This window comes from Peromyscus maniculatus, chromosome 1, assembly GCF_049852395.1.
Source record: "Peromyscus maniculatus bairdii isolate BWxNUB_F1_BW_parent chromosome 1, HU_Pman_BW_mat_3.1, whole genome shotgun sequence".
NCBI lineage: Eukaryota > Metazoa > Chordata > Mammalia > Rodentia > Cricetidae > Peromyscus > Peromyscus maniculatus.
The window spans coordinates 178,730,620-178,751,634 of record NC_134852.1 but is presented as its reverse complement, the minus strand read 5'-3'; the positions used below and the strand labels follow the sequence as shown (position 1 = coordinate 178,751,634).

Genomic DNA, 21,015 nt, shown 5'->3' with positions numbered 1-21,015 from the left:
GTTTAGAGACATGGGAATACAAGGCAGGTCCTGACCTGTTTCCTTCTATTTCCAACTGAGAATTACAGGGCACCTTCTCCACGTTACACCTGCGGCAGAGTAAAAAGAACACTAGAGTCAGAAGACCTGTGTCCTCCAGCCCAGCTCCTTCCTCTGTCTTCCACCCAGCTGGGCGACCTGGAGCAATTCATTTCCCTGAGAGTCAGCCGGGTTGAGAAGATCATACAAGGTATCATTCTGCGATGATACACGCTTCTCCAAAGTGACGGGGGTGGGACATGGCTTCCTAACGTCTTAGGGCGCTTTCTCCCTGTTCCCCTGGTCCGTTTCCATCCACACCTAGTGTCCCATTGGTAGTTCCGAAAGCAGTGGAGAACGAGAAGCCTGTTAGGGATGTGTTATCTTGTTTGGCCTCTCATGTGTACATTAGGGATAATACTTACCCAGACAACTCCCGACTATGCACTAGAGAAGGTGGTTTCTGTCACAGTGCCCACCACACCCCATGAACGGATTCCATGCAGCAGCCTGGTTTACCGTCACAAACTAGGCGCTCCTTTCCTGACCCCTTATTTCCAACAGATCAATGAATACGTGCTCTTGACTGCCAATGGATTTGAGCCACTCTCTGAGGGTTACCTGACAATTCTGGACGCTGACAGATAGGCGACCTTCTGTGTGGAGGCACAGGAAGGCACCCATCAGCAGGGTAACACCGTGGGAAAGCCTTCCGTCCCATCCAGACTATGCTCTAGATTAAACCCAAGCTAGCCCACCTCTGCACGGCCACTGCTCGCTTCACCCACAGCAGGAGGCCACTGGACAGGGTCGGCATACCCCACACAGCAGGGGGACAAAAGTGCATGCAGAGTTCCAAACATACAGCATTAGCCACAATATCTGAAATCCAAGTGAGAACGAGAGGGCCACGCTGGGAAACAAAACCATAAGGTCGCTAGGTTCGGAACCTGGGAACCTACTTTCCCAAAGCCAGAAGTCTGGAAGCTTTTGAAGAACAGCAAGACATGACTAGATATGTGCCTAGGAAAGGAGTCGAGACAGTAAGTGACGACAGGAGGCTGGCCTCCCACACAAGCGGCAGCTGTTCCAGGCCAGGGGTTCCATGGTCTCATGGAGACAGTGGGTGAAGATGCAGGATGCTTGCCTTGGAGACCTTGTGTGGGGAGGGAACTTTGTTTCTGAGTGTTAGAAGTGAGGTGCGGAGGGGAGACTTCTATTGTTTCACATTAGGGGTCTCAGGCTGACGATGTGGACACAGAAGCCAAAGCAGGCCCGGGTCTGCTCAGAAGGCCCAGCAGCAGAGGGAGAGAAAGCCAGGAAAGATGAATACCATCCCCGGCATTTTGTAAAATATATTGTAAGTAATTCAGACAGAGTCAGACCCGGTTCGTTCTATGATCTGAGACCAACAGGGGCTGCAATCTAAGAGAGGGGCCAGGTACTAAACAAAGGAGATTCTACCAGAACAAATTCCAGTCATTCTGATATAGGTGAGGAATCTGACTGGCTTGGGGAAAAAAAATATAAAAGCGCAATCCACAATGGATGCTAAATTATGGCCAAGATTTGGGTTTGCAGTCGTACTTTATTTATAAGTCTGTTTCGAAAGGTAAGTAAGTACCGCGGTGTGAGCCGTCCCCTGGCTAGAAACCTCCAACAGAAGACTCGGACCCAGGGCACACCCCAGTGAACTTTTAAGAAGAACTCTGAGAGAGAAAACCTTGAAAGGAAGCAACAGCGCTGAACCAGAGCCCACCCCTTCTGGAGAACTGACTGCTTAAATGTGAGTCTTCACCAGTAGGGCTCGGCCCATCCTGAAGTAAGGGATGCTACCAGATACTTCCTAGTGTATGTAGGGATTAAACAAGGACAGTTGTGATTGGGTTTAGAACATACCACATCCTTTAAAAAGTGTTACAATGTAAAGAAACACTGCCTGTTTTGTTGTTGTTGTTGTTTATCTTTCAGAAAAGTGTCATTATGATGACTGAAAACAAAAACAAACCTCAGTGCATTCTGGTGTAGCGGGGCTCTCGTGACCCTGCCTTCCCCGCCTTCCCTATTTGGCATCAGGATCATGACACCGTCTTTCCTGCAAGGTGCAGAGCAGAGGAGGTGGGAGAGGGACCCGGGATGAGGACCCTATGGCTAGATTTAGCAGTCCATCGCTGGAACTGAAAACAGCACAGCGAATATTTCCAGGATGGCTAGATGATTTCCCCAATGCCAAAAGCACTAAATGCCGATCAAGTAGAGGCCTGTACCATCGATCAATTTATCCCTAAGGGCTTATTAAAATTGGAAGGGTCGGGAGAATATCTATCCAGGAAGGCAGGAGATACATAGCTGCCATTCCTGCCTTGCATCCTGCATTGTATTTATGGTAGCACTGCAGCCATGGATCAGACTAGCCAAGCAGAACCTCCCGCCTTCCCCACTGCTTCATGCCATCTTCAGAGTTGGACCTAAGGTCCACACCCTGTGCAGATGGCAGGTCTCATGGAATGCACCTTCAAGTCATTCATCTTCAAACCACGTATACAGCGAACAAGAGAGGTTTAAAAAACATCAATATGTATAAATGCATATTCTGCTTCTAGATTCTTGGAGTTTTTTTTTTTTTGGTTTGCTTTTTTGTGGTTATAATTGTTAGTGTTTTTTTATTTATTTATTTATTTTTTTAATGTTTTTGAAAGCAAGGTCTCATTATGTTGCTCAGCCTCGGCCTCCTAGTGCTGGTTAACATGTGTGCACAACACAGACCACTGTTTCCTAAGTCTTCAGGGATGAGAGCACAGATTTGAAAAGCAAGGTACAATAAAAACAGAGCAGAAGCTCCTGATAGGAGAGTTGATATATATTTAAATAAAGAACATATCAAGGTGCTTCAAATGAGTTCAAGTGACCAGCTGCAAACTAATTACGTGCTGAAAGAGTGTAGATTGCTTCTGCCATCAATACGCAGGAAATCAGACAGTGGAAACGGAGGCAGAGGTCGGAGAGCAGCAAAATATCCCTGTTTTGAAATGGGAAATGAAACCCGAGACTGTAAGGCTTCATGTTGACCCTTGTTGAGAACTTAGACTAAATTACTCAGAGGCCAGGGGGCTACTTAGCAAAGATAAATAACATCATTAAGTACTAGCAGGGGGTGTCTCTGAAAAAGCCATGGCAGGCAGGCTAACCTCATTTCCCATTTTCAGCAGGGGTTTCTAGGTTGATAGATGGGAAAGGCTACAAACATGGTGTATTTGGTTTCAGTCTTTCTTGATAACCTTGAGAAGGGACAGATGAACGTGGGTGACATGATAGCCTGGCCACGTGGGTTCAACGGCATTTGACCAACTTCAAGGAGTACTAGTCAATATATTCACTTCACATCAGCCTGTACCGATGGCAAGGGTATGTCACAGAGCCCTGTCCCTGTCCCTTTACAAACATTTCAGCCACAGTTTATGTCACATCTTTTTTTGTGTGTGTGCGTGTGTTTGTTTTCCAGACAGGGTTTCTCTGTGTAACAGTCCTAGTTGCCCTGTAACTAGCTCTGTAGACCAGGCTGGCCTCAAACTCACAGAGATCTACCTGCCTCTGCCTCCCAAGCACTGGAATTAAAGGCATGCGTACCACCGTCCTGTGTTTATGTCACATCTTGAGCTTAAAAAAAAAAAAAAAAAAAAAACCTCAGGAGGACAAGTAAATACTTGTTTAAAGAATAAGAAACAAGTAACGTTAACGATGAGGACAAACTCCACGAGATGGAGCGGCACTGAGCTAGTGAACTTGGTATATAATTGTTGGACAACAGCAACCCTTCCTTAGCTCAAGGCTAACCTTGGCAGTTTTTGAGAAAAGACATGGATGGCCTATGGCTCCGTGTCAAGGATGCTGGAGAAAGCAAAGTAACTCTTGAGCCATGTGCACCGAACTCTGGTGTCCAGAATAAGCAAGCAAGCTAACCCATCCTCTCAGTGCCTGGGTGTATGTCTCAAATGGGGCAGTACAAGAGTAAAATGTGTCTAGGGAGGGGTCCAAGTGTCACTCAGCAAATAAAGGGGGGTGTTTCTACCTCAAGAATGTGGTCCTGGGCTGGATAGACCAGTTTATAACCACTTTTAAAGGACATTTCTTGAAATGAGACTGGATTCATTCTCTGAAGAGTTTGTAGAATCGATAGCCAAAATTTAGTGTGCATGATTTTAACATGGGTAAAGACTACCCACCCTATCTAAGGCAGTCCTGCAGCATCAAGAAGTTCCTCCTGAAACTGTGGCCCATGCGGGATCTGTATCTGCAGGCTGGAGGTCTTTCTGTCACCAGTGCTGCTGCATCCGAGTCACCGGACACCAGACCAGGCAGAGCCAAAGCCCTGCCCTTCAGGGCAGTCCCTAGGAACCTGTCATCCTGCTAACTGGAGGCTGGTTCCTGAGCCTTGGGAGAGCTCTGCTAGGTGCGCCACCACCTATTTCCCGGGACATCTCATGGCGATTTGAAAAGGCACAACAGGTGCAGTGGAAGATGAATCCTTTCCTAAGAAACAAGAGTGTCTTGGGGTAAATACATAGAAGGAGAGTTGGGAGTTAAAAGCCTTCAAAATAAGCCAAAGACAAAGTAAGTTCACTAAGTCAGAGCAAAGCCTTCAACACGACTTGAGATCAAAGTTTTCTACCTGGAAGAAATAACAAGATAGGAACCAGCAGCCACAGCCTTGTACCACCTAACAGCCATCCATTTGTGAATCACACGAAGTCAATGGCTCACTCTGCAGGCCCACATTTTTAAATTGCCATGCTTTAAAATACAAAGCAGTAAATAGTCACCTAAATTATCTTACATCTTTGTGGAAATATCAAGCCACATCTGTCCCAGAACCATTCAAGGACTTTTAAACAACTATTCTTGAGTGGTGATTCATTCTTCTTATGTGTCTCTTAAAAATAGATACACTCACTCAATATACTGTCCAGCTACGTAGCCGTCGGAACCCTAACACTGGATGGGGGTGTTAGCTGGAGTTTAGTACAGGGGGCCTTTCTTCAGGTGGGCCGAGTTACTGTGTTAGTAACTGCCTCTGATGCTGGAGAAACCTCAACACAGCAAGATGTACAATTTTTTTCCCAGTAGCATTTTCTAAAATGAACCAAAAATATGACACTGTATCTAATTAAGGCCCTCCTAATTTGAGCGCCTCCTACTTGAGAACCAAGTTTGGTAAGAGAAATAAAAAATATAAATAGAGTCAGTTGCTTTTTCTAGAGGATCACTAACATGAAATATACATGGAACATGCAGTGGTGAGAAATTTAGTATATGATCTCCAGAAAGTACCTAAAAAAGCAGGAACAAACAAAATGAGTCTTAGGGGGGCGCTTTTTAGGGAGCACTCAATAAGCAAATAAATAAATAAAAGCCAGGGAAAGAGGAACGGCCCTGGAATATCTGCACGCCGAAATATTTAGAAATCCTTTGCCTACAGTACGACTAAAGACATGCTCAATAGTCAGTTCCGGTGAGACTGCATTTTCTGTTTCTGGAACTAAATCCATGGAAACCAGTATCAGCAAGGACACTTTCTTCCCAGTGTTCAGAGGTCCCTTCACCTGCGTGATTAGCTGCAAACAGTCTGAGAGTCTGATTATTAATCACTAAACTATTCAAAGAATCTGGGGTTATATTAACTGCCCAGGACAACAATGCCACAGGCTGGGGGAGGAACTATTCTACTGTGTGCATGGGGAAACTGAGGATCAGGGAAGTTAAGAGTCCCCCAGCTGGGTGACGCCAGAGTCAAGAGTTAAATGGAGGTAGCTGAGGCTCGAAGAGCATGCGCTGTGAGCCCCTAGGCTCTGCTTCCCCAGAAATCAAGGAGTTCGTTCACATAGCTCTGTGTTTGGGAATGGGCGCTAGGGAAAGTCTGCTGTAGTCATATACACCAGGATATCACAAAGGCAGCCAGCAGGCAATGCACATGAGCTATGCAACGCCTGTCAACAGGCAGCTCCTGCTCCACACTGGTGCTAGAAATGGCCACAGCTGAGACCACCTGTGAGCACCAGGTGAAGAAAACCCCCATTTCTTCCTTCCGGCTGAGCCCCCGCCCCCACCCCACCGAAAGTTAGGCAGAGTGCTGCCAGACTCTTCAAAGTTTTTTCAAGGGGGGGGGGATGTTAAGAAACAGAAGCATTATAAATTTGCCTTCCCAACAACATAAAGCCAAACAAAACAATCTACCCGCAACATGAGCCCCACTAGGCGATGACCCGGTAGGTGACTAAAGAAGATGGAAATCAACAGCCACTATTAAAGGTCCAGCTTTTAAATCTCCACAGACTTTCTCAGCCCTTTTCAGTGTTCTGGCAGACCCAGGTTGAATCAGCAAGCAATGTGATCATCAAAGGCCTGCCAAAGACCCGGCACATCTGGTCATAGAAACAGATGTTATACTCTCCTGACAGAAAGGCAGAAAAAAAAAGTGAGAGGTCTGTGTAGAGTGATACTCTCTACTTAGTTGCAATTTCCTCACACCAGGGGTTGATATGGGGTGGAACCCCGGGGGTGGGGGTGGGGGTGGGGTGAACAGAAACTTCCAAGTTACTAATTCTTGGTTTGGATGGAAAAAAATTCGTGTTTACTCCAGGTCAAGAGTGGACTTGGGGTCAAGTTTCCCTCCCTAGGTTGTCAATGAGCAGATGATCCAAACTCAAGAAGATGGGGGCTGCCCTTCTTGACCACTTTAGAATATATAAAAGGACGTAGGCCTTTTTGAAAACACTGAGACTAGCAAGCACAGGCCCTAGGAGGCTTGATGGGTCCAGAGAGACAAGAAATTCTGACCCCTCAATGGACCTTTCCCCTCCTGTGCCCATCGCTGCTTTGGAAGAAGCCATATGGGTCAGAAAGGCTTAAGAGCGAAATTCCTGATGGAAAGTTCTTACTTTTTATGCTGCTTCATCTTTCCGATCACTTCTTCCTGCCTGCCACGCAACCAATCAAAGCTATGAGGAAAAACCCAAATTGCAATTTAACCCTTCACGGGCTACTCGGCGGGTGTATAGAACAATGGGAGTTCCTGGTGAAAACTGACCATCTTTAACAACTGATTCCTAGGATCATGCAATTTAGAGGGCAGAAGTTTAGTCTGCTTCCAATGGAAAGAAGAGACAGCCTTCAAAGGAAAATAGCATTGCTTCAACGGAAACTCCTAACAAGTAACCAAAACCAACCAACTCCAATGGAGCCTAACTAGGTAACTAGTAAAGGGTTGACTGACCAGTGAAGTGCCTTTGCCTCCATTTCCAAATAATTAAATTCATTGTTTAAAGTGGTCTTGCCGGTGCCAGTACCACCTTCTTATTAGTCACATCCAAAAAGTCCATGAAAAATGAGTGAATTTGCTGAAATACCGCTCTGAGGCCATACAGCGGTAATACAAGAGAGGATAGCTCAAAAAATGCTCAAAAACCCAAGCAGTAGAAGGAGAGAAGCACAATAATTTTGTGGAGGTATCTTTTTTTTTTTTTTGAACAGGGCCTTTATTAATATAAAAGATCTACCTTAAATACATCTGCAATTCTTTTTTTCCTAATGAGTCAACTTCAAAAAAATTAATTTCATTCCATCATCCCAACACCTCTCTCAGCAGAGCTCCTGAAGAAACCTTTTCCAGATTAGACTTCTTTATAAAGAAATCTGGCCTCATTTCCCACCGTATTCAACAATACACAGTGAAACATCATACAAAACATCATTGATGGCCATTTCTCAAGGTACAAGGCAACTCGCACCTTCCTGGACAAAGCCATAAAAGGCAAATTAGAAACAGCCCTGGAACCCAAGTGCACATCTTCTTAAGTCCCGCCACTCAAGGGCTTGGTGGAGGAGAAGGAGCCACACACTCACCTGTCTTTGTAGTTTATCACAGTATCAATGATGGCGTTCATCTGCTTCGTTAGTTTTGGGGGGTTTGGTGACAGTTTCTCAGCTGGAGGGCGGCCTCTTCTTTTCTTCGCTTTTTCCACATCTTCCTTCACAGGATCTTTATCCACATTTCTTCGTCTTTTTCTCTTCTTAAGCCGCACTTCCTCTTCCATTTCTTCCAAATTGCCGTCTTCGATGGCCTGTGAACCAGAAACAAAGGAGGAAAGAAATTCAAGTAAGGAAAATAACCAAGACAAACATACCCATACCTTTATAATAAGGGGTATAGATACACATATCTTGAATCATTAGAATAAAATGAAACTAATAAAGTAAAACTAAGAGTTAACAGTCATCAATGAAGAAAAAAAAAGAAAAGCCACCACCACATTGGATAAAATATATCTTTAACATAAGATATGAGATATATATATATATATATAAGTCTATATTATAAGGCCTAAAGCACTAATAAAAAAACAGTGTATCTATACATTCAAGTGCTTGAAAATGACTGAACCTACATAAACTTTATCTCAAAATAAGCAAAATATTCTAAAGGTGTCATTATTGTAAGGACAGTAACAATCAACAAAAACCAGGGGCAAAAGAAAACAAAATAATCCTCTATGAATATATCTATGCAGTCACAAGAGCCCCGACCTTTAAGGTTTTACATCAATTTATTCATGATTCACAACATAAATCAACAATTCCATCCAGATTTTTGTTCTAACGTAGAAATTAGTAAACAAGGGAACAGAAGGGAAGTATGAAGCCACTACATTCCTTGGTAGACGCAATGAAATCACCCGATAGAGAACACACACACTCACAAACAGCAAAAACACTTTTTTTTTTCCAATTACCTGCAAACGCTTGCTTTAACCCAGAGCCAGCAGCACTAATACAGAAAGATAATAAAATAGCTATAAAAACAGCCAGGTGTGAAGGGGACCTGTTCAGAAAAGGCTAAAAGATCCACGTGACAGGACCCACAAGTTCAAACTTTTCTTTTTTTCCTAGCAAGTCTCGAAACTTGTAAGAAAAATTAAGAGAGGGAAAAAAAAGGAAAAAAAAACAGACAAAAGAAAATCTGACCATGGAAAAGAAATTTTCTTAAAAAAAATCTTAAAATGACATTTTGAGATTGCTTTCTCACACAAATAACTGATGTTGGTATGTGTTCCTCCTCCGGCCTCTCAATATTGCCTCCAGTATGTAAATGCTAATCAATCCTCTCCTAGCTGAAAGAGCTCTAATCATAAGGCAATTACCTTCATTTCTCCACAGCACCAAACATGGCTAATATTTATGATCATGTGAGTATAACAATCAATATAAAGAGTGATTACAGCTCAGACATAATTTCTTTCACTTATGTACAATGCCTCCTGAAAAAGAAAGGTTTTGCAAAGAAAACCTGGTACAGAACACAAAACAACCTGGCATGTTAAAAACGCCAGTGGGATTAAAAAAAAAATGTTTCCAATGCACTCACTCTCCAATGTGCTAATCCATAGAAGCAACATGCACACAGACAGAATCCTAAGGGACAGCCTGAGCCCAGGCCTTAATAATCAAAAGACAATTTCCATCACGATCCTACAGTGTTCAGATAACCACTATGAAGGAGGCGAGACCTGATGAGTTATGAAGAAAAAGGAGAAAGGAAAAAAAAAAAGCTCCCCATTATTTCATTAATATTCATTTGCCTAAAAGCAGGACACCCAATATACAGCTAAACACACTGCAGCTAAGCAAAGAGAAGAGAAAGAAATTGTCCCGCATATCTTGGAGGCTGAACATGCTAATCATAAATACAGCATGCAAGCCTGTCAATAGTTAATGGTACTGCTCTCCACCAGCACCCAGTTGCACACAGAAATACGGAGAACACCGGCTTTTGATGTGTTACACACCTACACATGCCTGGGATGTAGTTTCTACTGAATCTTCAAGACGGCAACGAAAAAGGATATTTACCTTACCACTATCAGCAGGCCGGCTATCGGAAATCACAGTTAGTGGGGATAAAATTAACAAGCCAGCAAAGCAGCGAGCTGCTAGTCTCTTCATCAGCTGATCAGGAAAAAAAAGAGAGCTGGGAAAGGCTATGTTTTCATATACAAGTAATTTTATTTTACTGAAAATTTAATACTGGAAGGATTGTGGATACTCAAATCTGCTGTTTCATTCTACCTACGACCAGGCCCCAAGCCTTCCTCCTCCAGCCTGCTTTAATATTGACAACTACTTATCATATTGTCCCCCCCTTATTATTCCAGGCGGCAGAATTAGAGATTTTAGCTCAGGTGGTTTCTGAGTCTTTGCTTGCATTTTAACAATTAAGCCAATAAGAAAACAAATGAATATTCAAATGTATTTTAAAAGATTAAAGCAAGATATGCTTTTTGTTGTATTTTATGCTTCATTTTAGTCGGTTTTTTTTTTTTCAGAAAAGATATGCTGCATGGTTTTGGAGCAGTCTAAGACGATTTTTAACACAGGAGAAAAACATTCTCCCCCCACTAGATGCATGTAAGTAAAATCAATGTGCATGTTCTCAGGTTCCTGTATTTTAAGACAGTGTTATTTTTCTCTGTAAAGAAAACCCTGAATAACTGTGACACTTCACTTTCGGTTTTCATACCGAAAAATTTTTCATTGTTTTTCTTTTCAGTGGGATCCGTGAGGAGGGGGGAAGTTGGGAAAAGAGTATTTCTGCTCTAGCCTCCCCCTCCCTCCCCCTTAATTCTGGCAAAAGGGGAACAAAGCTAAAGCTTGTGATATTTGGACTTTTAAATCTCTGCGTCTGTGAGTACCTAAGAAGGGAAAAACAAATTAAATTGCAAACAGAACTAGTCAAACAAATTTTTATTACAACTGCTAATACTGCAGATTCTTACTAAATTTAGGCTCTGGAGTTACAGGAGAACACACAAAGTACTGACCATTATTCCCCTTAAATTAAGGTTTTTATGCAGGAATGCAGAGAGCTACAGAAATCTTCCCTCCTCCCCAAAGACCCGGAACACATCTGTATGCAGGGTTTCGGGTTCTGTGGTTTCTAAGGGGCTTTTTCTAATGGAAATCAATTCCCTCCATATTTCCCAATGCTTTTCGTACTTCAAGAGTTAGACTTAAAATTTCTCCTGCATGTAAGGGAAATTATGGGAGCGTCTCTGATTTAAAAAAAAAAATATTTTTTGTTAAGCTAGCTCAACGGACAACTTAGCTGAGGGGGGGGGGAGTAAAAAAAAAAGAAGAAAAGAAACCAAACAAAAACAAAAACAAAAAAAAAAAACTTGCTACACAATGCTAAAAGTATCACCCCCAGAAAGAATTCCCTTCCAAACCTTTTACCAGCACAATAATGAAATAAGTCACAGGAGCAAACCCCCAGTTTCCGACTGGTGACGTGTTGCGCAAGGGTGCGAGCCCTAATTCAACATACAGACGGCTCCCATGCTGAACTGCCTCTAGATTTAATGAAGTGAATAGGAAGGAAGTCGGGGGAAAAAAAGTGTACAAATAAGAAATTAACACTTTCCTTCCCTACCTAAATGGTGAGGCACAACTACAGGGAAGTTTGGTGAGGTACCTCTTTCCTTAAAGGCACACTGCACTCATTTGGCTCCGGATGTCACGAAAGAACCCCATATGGTGCTAAAAAGGCCCAGCCAAGTTAAAAGAGTTAAGCTTACTTCAGCCTGCGGGTGTGTGCGTGCGTGAGTGTGAGCGTGTGTGTTTGAGTGTGTGTGTGTGTGTGTGTGCGTGCTTGCTTTTTTTTCCCCCTGAATGAAGCTGGAGATTACTCCTTCCTCCACTGGATGGCAACCTTCTCCCCCCCCACCCCACCCCCACCCTCCCACCCCCTTCCTTTCTCGCTCTCCTTTCTTTCAATTTTGCTCAAAAGAAAAATACGTTTTCACGAAACAGGATGTGCATGCACAAGCAAGGGAGGGACAGCCTTGCTCTCCAATGATTCTTAAGAAAGCAGCGGTTCTGACGAGGATGGGCAGGCGGCGGCCATGCAGGAACAGCCGCTCTGGAGCAGACACTGGATGCTTGCAAGCACATGGCAGCCCCCGGTCATCAGCCACACGTGCAGGCTTCCATCGCGGCCCTCTGTCATCCCGACACACGCCAACTACATCTTCCACTGAATGACGGAAGGTCTAGAAAGCAGGCATTATGCTCCTTCTCAGCCGGGAGGGGGGGGGGGGGTGATGAGGCGGAGTTACACGTGACGTCCCTCCTCCCCATCACAGCGAAGCGGCGGCACGATTGTGAATAGGTAAAGAGGGGCATGTGAACAAAAAGGCACTCTGCCCATTGTTCCCACCCTTGCCTCTCCAAATGCACCAGGCAGTGAGGCAGGGCCCCCTTACCGTGGCCTAAACCATCTCTAGATACACGTAAAACAGCAATTCTGGAGATCGCTAGACCATAGATGGTAAAGGGAAAAAACAAAAACGAAACAAAAAGAGTATTCTGACACTAAGTCTGATGTTTGTTGTGCCCCTACCCTGACAGGGATTTCTTTTTTTCCCCTCTGGGTGGTGATGGGGGAGGCTCCTCCTTTAGGGACTCTAGTTAGCAGAGAGAGAGAGACAGAGACACAGAGAGAGACAGAGATACACACACAGAGAAAGAGGAAGAGACAGAGATACAGACCCAGAGAGAGAGAGACAGAGACACATACAGACACACACAGAGACAGAGAGAGACAGAGACAGAGACAGAGACAGAGAGACACCAGGCTCTGCATTAAAGGATGTGAAGGAAAACTACACACTGGTGTTTTCTGGAGACCACTCACATCTCCAAAGTCAAGGGTAAAAGCCTGAAAGGCTAAGTTGGTCTCCTTCAGCCCTGAGACCCTGAACACTAAGAACACAGACATGATCCCCAAACCTGAAGAGAAATGCTAACAACTACAATGTAGAATTTTAAAGGGAATTTGCAGTTCCATTGTGAGGCATATTCTTATAAAAGGAATATGAAATAGTAACAACGAAACTGCGGCCGTGCCTTTCCATCACAGGGTGTGGCAGAACTCCAGAGCTAGGGCTTGCTTGGAACAACAGCTAAGGTTTCCATTATCACAGTCTCCAAAAGCAAAGACTTAAGACGGGTATACATAAAACTGAACACCCTCCAGGGAAATCCCCAAGACAAAGGGACAAATACTGCCAGCTGCCACTCACGAGACAGAAGTCACCTGGGCTGCAGGGTGGGGGACCATAAAGGGGTCCTGGTGTTGACAGCTGCGTAAGATTTTGAACGCACTTCATTTTACTGATGCGTGCACTTAAAATGATGAGAGTCAAGCGTTCTATACGTATTCTTACTAAAAGAAGCGGCTATAGAAAGCCGAATCCTCTACACATTGAGGAGAACCCCAAGGACTGCAGGTCCAGACGTGTCGCCACGTCTCAGCACAAAGCGCACACTACTGGGACATTTTGGCAGCTTTCCCTTGGAACTCAAATCTTTCAGTAGTCCAACAGGTGGCACGTGCAGTCTTGTCCTGCCCAAGGACTACAAGCCCTCTCAAGAATCCGTTTATCCCCTCCATCAACTGTTACTGAGGAAATGCCCACCAGTGTAAGAACATACCCACATAGAGAGCATACCTGTTCTCAAATTGTCTGTTGCTAACAAATGCCTCACACATATTCAAGAGATGGGTTAATGTGAAGCCTAAGGAGCTCACAAAATAGGATTCCTACCCACACAGTGGTACGATGGGCAATATGACATGATGAATGACACATTCACTCAATAGACAGACACCCCCATTTACTTCATTTGAAGATGGGTATGGACATGTAGCCCACACTGGTCTTGAACTAATAATCCTCCTGCCTCGAGCTCCAGAGTGCTAGGATTAAAGGAATGCAACTATTCGCTTATTTCAGGCATTTGTTGTTGGACAACTTGACAGTCAACTGTATTTGCAGTTCTCCTTGGACTGGACTTAAATACACAATGCTGGCCCTAGACCTAGATGGGAAGCAAGCAGCCTTGGCTTACTGCATTTCTGGTACAGTGAGTTTTCTAGTTTCTGTTCAACAACCTCAGGTCACTATTAGAGCAAAGTGAACCAAGGCCTTTCTTTGGCCCCAGTGGCAGAGGGAGCCATTCAAAGAGCTGGGATGGGTCTGGGGTGGCAACGAAGGCTGAGGTATGTAAGTACCTCATTTCAAGGTGGAATATCAAACAGGAAAACTAGTACAGGGAGAGGCAAAGTTATTTCAAGCCACGAAATCCAATAAGAACCCACAGGCAGGGTATGGTGATACACACTTGTAATCTCAGAATCTGGGAAGCTGATCACAAGTTCAAGGCCACCCTGTGCTATACACCATGGCCCCGTTTCAAACACCCCTTCATCCCACCCCAGCTTTTGAGCAGTTTGAATCTCAACATTCTATTCAGGAATAACTTTTCGTAGATAGAAGCTTCCCAAATGTCTGGCTCCGAGGACCCTAACCAAACACACAAGACCACTGAGACTCTGTACTTACAGCCAGGCACATGCAGCACTCTGACTGTGGGCAGAACAAAAGAATCGGAGAGAATTTGTCACCATTGAGATATCCTGAGAGAAACAATGAGCAGCAACAGGAAATTCAGTTCAACCTCCGTATCCCAAGACCACCTGTCCAGCCACTACCAAGTCACATGTGGCTGAGACCTCTGCCCATTTTCCACTACCAAGTCACACATGGCCAAGACCTATGCCTGTAGTAGAGTATTTTAAGGTGTGTTACTTTTGTTTATATTGCATTTGTTTAACTCTGTGAAGCTGTGTTACTTTGCCTGTGTAAAACACCTGATGGTCTAATAAAGAACTGGCCATTAGCAAGGCAGGGGAAAGGATAGGTGGGGCTGGAAGGCAGAGAGAATAAATAGAAGGAGAAATCTGGGAAGAGGGATTGGAGAGTTAAGCTCTAGCAGCCAGAGGAGGAAGATGACTCCAGGGGCCAGCCACCCTGCTACACAGCCAGCCACGGAGTAAGAGTAAGATTTACAGAAGTTAGAGAAAAGGAAAAGCCCAGAGGTAAAAGGTAGTCAGGATAAAACTAAGCCAAGCTAAGGCTGGGCATTCATAATTAAGAATAAGCCTCCGTGTGTGATTTATTTGGGAGCTGGGTGGCGAGTCCCCAAAGAAGAACAAAAAAGCCAAAAAACAAACAACGACATCTGCCCATTTTTCTCTTGAGCTCCAGGAAGACCTAGGCCATCTCTACTTCCAGGAAATACTAAGAGGGAGGGGCAGGTTTTTGGTTCAAAGCCATTGCTAACTGAGGGTAATGCTCATTAACACCAACAGGAAAAGTAAGATGATTAAGACTGTAACCACATGTGGAGATCACATCAGGAAGGGTACACCAAGACACATTCATGAATGCAAGGCTTGGGCCAAACCATCTCTTCCAGGCTTCTCCACCAGTTACTGAGTCCTGATCCAGGGTCACATGTCAGTCACTACCACACGACTAATTCTCCAGTCTATGCATTCACCCATTGCGGATGAAAGCATTAAAGCAACGAGCCCATGCTAAGAATGCAGCACTTGTCCTGCTTAAAGAATGCTCACCACAGCCCAATAAGGAGGGAGGAGAACACACACACATCAAACAACACACGGCATCAAAGTGGAGCAGTTTGAGGCTCTCTGAGAAAGGAAAGCCCCAGCCTCAACCCCAATAAATCTTAAGCTACACAGAGCCACTGAGGCTCTTTATATTTTTATTTTTGGATTTGTATTAGTTCTTTGAGGAACTTACTCAGTGTGTTTTGATCATATCCACGCCCTTTCTCTAACTTAGAAGAGGTTCTCCTATAATCTTTATGGCATTAGTTTTCCTTCCATAAATCAACTAACTTCTGTACTTCTGCCTGAACACCAAATTGTCCGGGAATTACTACCACTGTGCCCTTCAATCTAATGTAGAATGCTCGATTTCAGCCATAAGTAGCTTCCCGTTCCTAGTGCAATTTAAATGCAAAGAAAATAATGTTCGATGTCTTTACTGTGATTTTACAGCAGGCAGTCTATTTCTGTAGGGGTGTGTGCTACCTTCACATAGGCCCAGGACTCCGGCAAGCTTCACTATGCTGTTGCCATGACAGAATTCCTAACTCAACCACTTTCACGTTCTGGGGCCCTTCTTGTTTCTTCACTCTGTACTTTCACCGCCAGCCAGTGTCTGCTCCTCTCTTTTGACGATCGATGTCGGTAAAAATAACCACACAGGTTTAGGACTGGGAGACAAGGAAGCAAAATACTTGCGTGCCTCACCATGTGCCAATGGCCAGTTAGACACAGACAAACGAGCAGCAGGCTTTGAAAGGAGTAGTGAGTCTCGTCACTGAACCCGGGGCTCAACTCCTATTCATTGTGAATTACAGCTGAAAGGCTAGCAACATCTGTACATTATGCGCAATAATTCATGAGTGCTACACCCATGGTGTTAGAGTCTAAAAATCCATCCTTTGGGGTCCTAATCCCCAATACCTCAGACTGTGACTGCATTTGGAGACAAGGCCTTTGGATGGGTAATTAACATAAAGTGAGCAAAATGAAGTCATGTAGGTGGGCTCCGATCCTATATGACTGCTGAATACAGGTAGGCACAGGATGGTCATGTGAAAAACAGACGGGCATCTCCAAGACAGAGAGGGTCTCAAAAGAAACCAAAGATGCCACACCTTGATGTGACATGGTCAGTCCCCAGAGCTGTGGGAAGTTCCTATGGTTGTTTAAATAATAGCCTGTGGTATGCTGTTGTAGCTAACTAATACAGGATATGGCAACTGAAATGTGCTGTTGGCAAGCAGTGCTTAACTGTACCATAGTGATGGAAATATGTACCTACTGGGGCTAAGCAAGTCATGTGTGTGCACATCCTTTTGAGTAAGTGATGAAAGTCTTTGTCTTTCAGGCCATTCTTGAATCTAAGGGGAACTTGCTCCATATTCTACACCTGCTGCCTGGGCAGCCATGTCCTAGGTCGGGCAACTTCTCCTTGTCCTTGTCTCTCCTAAAGATCTCTGGTTTAGAGGGTGTCCTGAGGGTTTCTAAATACCATATGTATGTGAGAGTGACTGGATTACTGCAGGTGTGAAAGAATATATCCATGCAAAGAGAAGCTAAGTGGGGTGGCCCCTAGGCCAGAGAAGTCATGAGCTGAAAACATGAATAAATTGAGGACTACAGGGTTCAGGGCACATGGAGAGTAAAAGAGAGGAGCTGGTCCCAAGGGGACTGGAATTCCTTACATATAAGACATGCATTTACTTAGGCTGCGACTAGGTAAAAACATGTTCACACCCCCCCCCCCATTCATATATTACTAGGACACCAGGAAGACTACTTCCCACATTTCTTACTCAGTATATTGAGATAATCAATTACTCATTAATTGAGATAATGCAAGTACAACTGTCTTAATAAAGCAATAAATTTTGGGGTCTTGGTGAACCATACATACAATGCAAACAAAACTTGCTCTCTAGGAAAGTTTAAAGTCAATCTATAATTCCGAAGCACTAAAAAATAAGAGTCTGAATTAAATATGACTAGAGCCTGCTAAGAAATACATGACCCTTGAGGAGTCTTGCTCGGCCTCTGCTCCTCGTTGGTACTCTCTCAGCAGGGCTGGTAGACTTGCTGTAAATCTACAGCTGAAGTCAATATGGGAAGGACGAGGTAGCAGACACCAAAGACAACATCAACTAAAGCACACTCAGTGATCTGCAAGGACAAACACAGGTGCTTCTAGTGGCGGGGTCACATGACTAGAGAAAAATGGACCCCAAAACACATTTTAGAAACGGGGAATCAAGAGGTTTCGAGGGCACATACCTGCCCACCAGTAATTCTAAAGGCAAGGGCCTGCAGCATTGGCCTCTAAGGAACCTGTCCCAGCAGAGAGTCTTGTTGGTCTCTCTCTGACTTGGTTCACAGACATAGTCTCTGTCCCCAAATGTGCTGACATGGGAACTGCAGGATTTCTTTTGGTGTTACATAAATTAATGACATTTAATTGTGGAAAGCAATAAGGTTCTTGGGCTGGCAAGATGGCGAAACTGTTTGCTTCAAGGCCTGATGACCTGAGGTCTACTCGGGATCCCACGTGAGGATCAGAGGAGAGAACTAACTCCACAGAGTTGTTCTCTGACTTCTGTACACATGCCACGGCATATATGTACCCTCATACATCATACATACATGCAACAGTAGTGAATAAAAAAATTATAAGATTCTTACTTCTAAAAAGTGAACACACACTCACAGATTCCAAAAGAGGTGTATTTCTTTACAAGTAACATTGGCATTGGATCAGGCGAGGTTGAACTGTTAGAATTTGGGAAGAGTCTGTACTCAGTATGCTTTGATAGCGTCAGTTTCTCACTTGCTCTAAAAACACCCAAGCTGGGAATCCTAAGCAACACATTACGGCTATTATTTCTGCAGGAAAGACCGCAGAGTGTTCTAGTCAGGAGACCCAAAGGGGACCTCGGTCTCCCTCAGAACAACATGGCAATAGGATGCACCTGAGTTTCTAAGGCAACCCTTCATCTGCATCAGTAAGTCTGGGACACCCTGCTGGGCCTCATTCATCTTTTCTCACTTTCCCAGGTGCTTGCTCTGACCAGTGTGGCTCTCCCCCCACCCCCTACCCTATACACATTTCTCTGGCTCTTTTCCACCATGGACTATAAACATTCAGACATATGTATCCAGTGGCTCGAAGACCAGAGCAGACACCATTAAGGAGTCCATGTCCTTCATCAGTCCTCAGGGAGGCTCTTGCTGACCCTGGGAGAATTTGCTGTCAAAGAAGGGTCCTAGCAGAGTACAAACTATATGCATCAACCTATCAGGGAAGGCTGGTAATCTGGCTGCTCCTAGATAGGAGGGCTCCTGAGTAGATTGGGGGAAAAAATCCATAATATTCAATGTATGAGTGTCTTTTAAGCAGCCACTAACTCTAACTACTACTGGAGGTGTCTGAGCATGTCGCCCAATTCTTTGGATGGATGGATAGATGGATGGATGGATAGACAGACAGACAGACAGATAGATAGATAGATAGGGATAGATTAGATACATAAATGGAAAGAAAGAATAAATCTCTTGAAGAGATCCTGTTTGATCAAAATCTGTGTCACCTGTATTTCTTTTTGGAGTTACCAACTGGAATTTCTACTGTCCTACCTGGCACTCGAAATGAATTTTATCATTTTCCCATCAGCCAAGCCAGTATTTGTCTTTGTGGATCTTTCTGACTCATCCACGGGAGCATTATGCCCTCCACTGTCCAGCCTGGAGGCTTCTCTATCCTACCGCTATCCTAGAGGTGGCCTGTGAAATGACATACAAACCTCTCCTCTGTAGCACCTTTGCCCTGGAAAATGGCCTCTGTTTTGAGCAAATGGGTTACTGGAACTGAACACCGGACCCCTGAAAGAGCAGCCAGTGCTCTATTCCCTCCCTTTAATGAATACACCTTGGCATTGTACACAGTTCTGAGTCTGCCTGAGAGGGTGAGCACATCCATTCTCCCATCTAAACAAAACATGCTTTAGCTCTGAATTCTTCCTGCAGACCAGAAGAAAACCCATAGTCTCTGCTTAAGCAGAGCTTCCCGGGGCTGAACCCATCCTAGCTTCCCCTCTCCACTTGACCCCAGAAAAACTCTGTGCTTCCAACACATGAGATCCCAGCCAAGAGGAATCTCATCTTTCTAAGCCTCCATGAGTTTCTGTGAGCCTAGGAGTCTACTCCAAATCCTTCTTTGCTATCTAAATCATACACACCTCTCAAGGGTTAAAATATCATATCTCCACATGTGACCCGGACCCTCCTTCCACAATACTTTCATGATATAAGCAGTCTTATTAAGTTGGTTTAATTCTGGTTGTCGACAGTTTATTTTGTTTTGAAATCCAGGCTAAGTCTCTTATCGGGAAAAACTTTCCTTAAAAAAAAAACAAAAAAAAAACTTATTATATATTTTATGTATATTCATGCTCTATTTGCATGTAAGCCTGAATGACAGAAGAGGGCATCAGATCCCATTGTAAATGGTTGTGAGCCACCATGTGGTTACTGGGAATTGAACACATGACCTTTGAAAGCACAGCCAGTACTCCTAAGCACTGAGCCACCTCTCCAGCCACGAAGAGAAACTTTTTAAAGAGTTGATTTAATCAAATCAGCCTCCATCAGCACTAAGATTGATGCCTCGCTCACCACCTTGCTGAAATAATAAGTCTTTGGTTACTCCTCTGCTTTCTTGCAACAAGGGACTTTCCAAGAAGTCCAGGCTTCAGCGATTCATTCAAAGGGCACCCAAAGCATGAGGAACGAAAACAAGCCAGATAAACTGGGCAAGAGAAGACCCAGGTGTTGCAGGATCATCTTTCTGTATTCTGTGAAGATGTGTCTCTGTTTAAACTCCTCTGCCTAAGGCACTTTCTGATTGGTTTAATAAAGAGCAGAATGGTCAATAGCTAGGCAGGAGAGGCTAGGTAGGACTTCCGGGGAGAGATAGGAACTCTGGGAAGAACCTGAGAGATGGAGATTTGCCAGCAAGATGCAGAGGAAGTCGAACACACAGTACTGAGGAGAGGTAACGAGCCACATGGCAGAATGTAGATTAATATAAATGGGTAAATCTACATTTTAAGAGCTAGTAGGGAACAAGCCTAAAACAAGGTCACACTTTCATACTTCATAAGACGTCTCCAAGTCATTATTCGGGAGCCAGCAATCTAAAGAAAGACCCATGTAGCAAGTTTTCTTGTCAGACTATCTTTGGACCACTAGCCTGAAAATAATGATCCAGAGACTTATTAATTATGAAAGCTTGGGATTAGCTTAGGCTTTTCCCCAACTAGCTCTTTTTTTGGGGGGGTGGGGGATGAGACAGGATTTCTTTGTGTAGTTTTGGTGCCTATCCTAGATCTCACTCTGTAGACCAGGCTGGCCTCGAACTCAGAGATCTGCCTGGCTCTGCCTCCTGAGTGCTAGTATTAAAGGTGTGTGCCACTACC

At 44.2% G+C, this 21,015-nt stretch overlaps 1 protein-coding gene across 11 annotated transcripts in view; it reads right to left on the bottom strand.

Annotated features, from left to right (window-relative positions):
- The window catches only part of Smarca2 (SWI/SNF related BAF chromatin remodeling complex subunit ATPase 2), a 171,897-nt gene that overhangs the window by 18,510 nt on the left and 132,372 nt on the right, over positions 1–21,015 (bottom strand). For 5 of the 11 annotated variants that reach the window (XM_076561663.1, XM_076561668.1, XM_076561664.1 and 2 more), the window contains 2 exons: positions 7,918–8,135; positions 36–89 (listed from right to left, as the gene is read on the bottom strand). In XM_076561663.1, the coding sequence (XP_076417778.1) occupies positions 36–89; positions 7,918–8,135 (272 nt within the window). Of the gene's footprint in view, positions 1–35; positions 90–7,917; positions 8,136–9,921; positions 10,303–21,015 lie in introns of those variants that run through there. The other 6 variants (XM_076561683.1, XM_076561688.1, XM_076561686.1 and 3 more) reach the window with 2 other exon arrangements.